This window comes from Silurus aristotelis, assembly GCF_946808225.1.
Source record: "Silurus aristotelis genome assembly, chromosome: 21".
Classification (NCBI taxonomy): domain Eukaryota; kingdom Metazoa; phylum Chordata; class Actinopteri; order Siluriformes; family Siluridae; genus Silurus; species Silurus aristotelis.
Genome location: NC_139594.1, coordinates 1,036,522 through 1,041,521, shown reverse-complemented (window position 1 = coordinate 1,041,521; position 5,000 = coordinate 1,036,522). Strand labels below are relative to the sequence as shown.

Sequence of the window (5,000 nt, the reverse complement as noted above, 5' to 3'; positions counted from 1 at the left end):
TAAAATAACTCAACATCTGAGATCATCACAGATCCAACACCAGCTTCTTCATGCCAGAGCCTTTAAACACTCAAAAAGGTCCAGTGTCCAAACTCCACATGAAGTGGAATCTAATGTTTGGAGGCATCTACTTCTTTAAAGCTCCATAATCTTCATGAGGTGGGACGTGACTGGAGCTGGAGGAACCTCAGGATGCCTCGGGATGGGGAGAGAAAGAGAAGCAGTGGAGAGGAATTAGCGTAGCTGCTGTTCATGATATTAACAGCACAAGTTGATAATGTGCATGTGATCAGATGTTCTGGAGCACAAGGTTGTGATGTGATGTGTGTGATGTGTGTTATGTGTAGGCTTTGCTAAAAAGATATGTTTTTAATCTACACTTAAACTGGGAGAGTGTATCTGAACCCCGAACACTGTCAGGAAGACTATTCCAGAGTTTAGGAGCTAAATGTGAAAATGTTCTACCACCTTTAGTGGACTTTGCTATTCTAGGAACTACTAGAAGTCCAGAGTTTTGAGATCTCAGGGAGCGTGACGGATTGTAGCGTGTTAGAAGACTGGAGAGATACATGGAGATAAACCATTTAGTCTTTTGTAGGTAAGTAGCTCATATTAGCTTAGCAATATTTCTAAGGTGGAAGAAGCTGTTTTTGTAACTTGGTTGATGTGATTTTTAAAAGACAAGTTGCTCTAAAATAACTCCCAGGTCTTTTACTGTTGAACTAGTAATTACAGAACATCCGTCTAAATGCAGGTTGAGATGCTGGAGCTTCTGTGTACTGGTTTTTGGGCCGATGAGCAAAATCTCCGTCTTATCAGGACTTAATAGTAGAAAGTTATGAGTCATCCAGTCTTTTAATTCTTTAACACACTCAGTTATCCGAGTTAATTGAGCGTATCGCCTGGTTTTAATAAGATTTATAGCTGGGTATCATCCGTGTAACAGTGGAAGATAATCCCATGCCTTCAAATAATATTTCCTAAGGGAAGCATGTATATTGTGAAAAGCAGGGGTCCTAGAACTGAACCTTGTGGCATGCCATAATTTCCTTGCATTAACCTGGATAGCTCTTCATTTAAGTCTACGAAATGGTAACGATCGGACAGGTAGGATTTAAACCAGCTTAATGCCTGTCCCTGAATGCTGATGTAATTCTGTAAGCGATCCAGGAGAAGATCCTGGTCTATAGTGTCGAATGCAGCACTAAGATCTAGTAAAACTAACAACGAGATGAAGCCTTGGTCTAAAGCTAAAAACAGGTCATTAGTGATTTTAACTAGAGCAGTTTCTGTGCTATGATGGAGCCTGAAACCTGACTGAAACTCTTCAAAAAAAAAAAAAAGATCAAAGATTCTATTAATAGATCAGTGTGCTGAGAGTCACATTCGAGTCTTTACACAGAAACTGAGGTGATTAAGTGAAGAATCTTGTGATTAAAAATAATAACAGAAACATTAGAGTTATAATAAATCACTACTTTGGAAACTGAAGTTCATTTAAAGGTGAAAACTTTTGTACTTTTACTGAAGTGACAGTTTAAAGGAACACTTTTACTAAGTCTCTACTTTAATTACATTACATGATTTGTGTTCTTCATCCTCTACTGAATTAAAGACGTGAAAGTCAAACTCAGTTTCTCTCTCCATCATCAGGACTCGAACTGCGCTCAGGTGATCCTCGTTATAAACCTCGTGAATAAAAGCACGTGCACAGCGAGTCCGCGCGCTTAAGAGGCGCACTTGCAGCACCATCTCAGGAGACAGAGACGTGATGAGTCTGCAGCAGACGTCGGTGAAGGCGGACGCGGTTCCGCCGTTGCAGCTCTTTAACTGCGTGCACGCGGACTGTGGCGCGACGTTCACGCGCCGGTGGCGTCTGGAGGAGCACGTGAACGCGCACACGGGAGCGGTGAGGATTGTTTTTGCTGTTGGCGTGAACGCGCCAGGGAGCACTGGTGCGCGTGTTCAGTTATATACTGTGTATATATATATTGTCATACTCGATACGCTGTGCGTGTGTATGTCGCCCCCTAGCGGCCACACAAATGTCCCGTGGAAGGATGCGCGCGCCGGTTCTCGCGCAGGTCGCACCTCAGCAGGCACGCGCTCCAGCACAAAAGCGCGAGCGTCAGGTAACGCGACAGGTGACTGATCATATGTGACTGTAGCCTGTTCAGCATTTAGCATGTAGCATGCTGTGTGCAGGTGCTCCGCGGCGGGCTGCGGTAGGACCTTCTCCAGCAGGGACAACCTGAAGAGACATGTCCTCTACACACACGGGGACAAAGACCAGTACTTTAAGGTAACGCTGATTCGAATAATCACACCGTAATAACGATACTGCAAGACACTGATTCAGTATTGCACCGACCATGTAGTTTATTTTAATTGTGTGTGTGTCCGTGTCCCAGTGCACTTTTACTGGCTGTGTGATGACCTTCAGGAAGCGGCGTCTGCTGAAGCTCCACCAGGCCACTCATGGCATCTCCCCCAGCTTCAGGTGTGGTTACAGGTGATTGGTGGGTGGGGAGTGACATCACAGGGGTAGTGGTTCATGAGGTCTCCTTGCTTTTAGGTGCTCGAAGGCGGGCTGCAGCATGACGTTCAGCTCACACGTGGCCCGAAAAGCTCATGAGAAAACCCACACAGGTGAGTGTATCTGTTATCAGGAAGTGATGTCACTGATTTGGGACACACCCCCTTACAACCTGGCTGTGTCTGTGCTGCAGGTTATCGCTGCCCTCACCCTGAGTGTGGGGTTGTGGAGCGCACCTGGGGGAGATTACTGAAACACACCGCCAAACATCCAGGTAAGACCCTCTGACTCGCACGTCTCACCTGTGTCTCTCTCTCGCTTCCTTCCTCGCCCCGTCTCACCTCTCTCTCTCTCTATTGCACTGCCCCCCCCTAACGACTAACTTTGTGTGTACGTTCAGCATCGCACTCGTGCTCGACATGTAAGAAGGAGTTTGTGAAGCGTGATGCTCTGAGGAGACACAGGCGCACTCATGCCCTGCAGAAGCCGGTGCTGTTGTGTCCGAGTGAAGGATGTCAGGCGTACTTCTCCACCACCTTCAACCTGCAGCACCACATCCGCAAAGTCCACCTGAAGCTGTTACGCCATCACTGTTCCTTCCCCAGCTGCGACAAAGCCTTCGCCATGAGGGTAACTCGCTAATGTCCCTGCTGCCGTGCTAGCATGTCTGAACGCTGCCCCCTGCTGGCTTGGAGTGGGTTTTATTGATATGGAAGAGAGTTAAAACTTATGGTGTTTTCTCAATGTTTTTAGGAGAGTTTGGTTCGTCACCTGCTCCATCACGACCCCGACGCTGCCAGACTCAAGGCAAGTCGCTAACGCTTACGTCTGACACTGAAGACTCCATCCATAAATATTACACAGTGCAGCATATTGATATTTTCATCCAGTGTATTCAGTGTCCCTTCTAACCAATCAGCATCCAGCACTGATGTGTAGCGAGAAGCTGGAGATGTGTAATTGGGACTGTGTGTGTGTGTGTGTGTGTGTGTGTGTGTAGCGGAGACCGAAGCGGAGCAGTAAGAGCTGGCAGAAGCGTCTGGAAGGACGAGGTTCTCGCTCTCTGGTGGAAGATGATCTCCGGCGTCTGTTTGCGCTGCGCATGCGCTTCTCTCGCCGCACCAAGCTGGAGGTCGATCTCTCTGGATTATTCAACGAACGTAAAATCCCCCACCACGTCGACCCCGAGGTGAACCTGCGCGACCTCTTCAACATCAAACCGCCTCAAAAGGTCAAAGGTTAAACCGCGACTACTTTCATAACCTTTACGTTCAGGATGAGCTTCTTAATGATTTCTTCTTCTTCACACTCAGGATCAGGATTTTTTTTTTACTTTATTGGAATAAATTGTAGTTGAAATTTGAAAGGCTTTAGGTTTTGTTTTAAAGTTATAATATAAAATCTGTGCAAAAATTGTGTTTCTGGATAAAAGAAGCTGAGATTTGATTTGACTGGAAGTTTCTGTAAAAACTCCTGAGTGACTAATAAACAGAAACTGAAATGAACTGGTGCCTCGATCTGTTTTTTAATTACTTTTTTTAATATTTAAAAAGTTTTGTATTTACAAATATTTCACGCTTTACATTTAATACTTTATTTTCCGTGTGCTGTAAATAAACGAGTATTTATGCGGAGCTCCACAGACGACAGCTGAGGGAATAAAAACGAATGATGCAGATTGACGTTTATTCACGTTCTCCTGAGCGTATACACACTGAGGCTACAGTGACGCTCATTCAGATTCATGTAAAACTGTTTGTCTAAAACGACGTCTCGTGGACAGAAGGATCAAACGGGAACATGTTTATCAACTGAAAGGTATCAGTGCAGCCTTAAGCTGGACGACGAGTGTTAAGAAACTGGTAAGTGATCAGTCTGAAGGTGATGGTAAACGTGTGTGGAAGAAGCTGGAGTGCAGCCATGTTTAGAGGAGCCCCAGTGTCTGATGGGAAATGGATTCTGTCAGATCAATTATAAAAATTCAGGATAAAAAGGTGATGTTTATATAAATAAGAGTAACAAAAGGGCATTTTGAGATCTGCGATTGATCTCCAGGTGTTATGGGATTGGTGTGGTTCTGATCGCCAGGTGTTTTGCGATTGGTGCGGTTCTGATCGCCAGGTGTTTTGCGATTGGTGCGGTTCTGCTCGCCAGGTGTTTTGGGATTGGTGTGGTTCTGATCTCCAGGTGTTATGGGATTGGTGCGGTTCTGCTCGCCAGGTGTTTTGGAATTGGTGCGGTTCGATCAGGTGTTATGGGATTGGTGTGGTTCTGATCTCCAGGTGTTATGGGATTGGTGCGGTTCTGCTCGCCAGGTGTTTTGGAATTGGTGCGGTTCGATCAGGTGTTATGGGATTGGTGCGGTTCTGATCAGGTGTTATGGGATTGGTGTGGTTCTGATCGCCAGGTGTCCGATCTCCAGTTTGAAATAAATGTGGTTAAAAATGAATGATTATAAGGTCAG

The 5,000-nt window shown here is 45.6% G+C and overlaps 1 protein-coding gene across 1 annotated transcript; it reads left to right on the top strand.

Annotated features, from left to right (window-relative positions):
* The first annotated feature begins 1,722 nt into the window (after nucleotides 1–1,722).
* Nucleotides 1,723–4,041, top strand: 42sp43 (P43 5S RNA-binding protein). The gene is made up of 9 exons (XM_083524666.1): nucleotides 1,723–1,909; nucleotides 2,035–2,132; nucleotides 2,206–2,302; nucleotides 2,412–2,500; nucleotides 2,576–2,649; nucleotides 2,730–2,810; nucleotides 2,937–3,166; nucleotides 3,290–3,343; nucleotides 3,537–4,041. Exons 1-9 carry the CDS (start codon nucleotides 1,772–1,774, stop codon nucleotides 3,777–3,779), a joined length of 1,104 nt encoding a protein of 367 aa, XP_083380792.1. The 5' UTR covers nucleotides 1,723–1,771; the 3' UTR covers nucleotides 3,780–4,041.
* The last annotated feature ends 959 nt before the right edge of the window (nucleotides 4,042–5,000 follow it).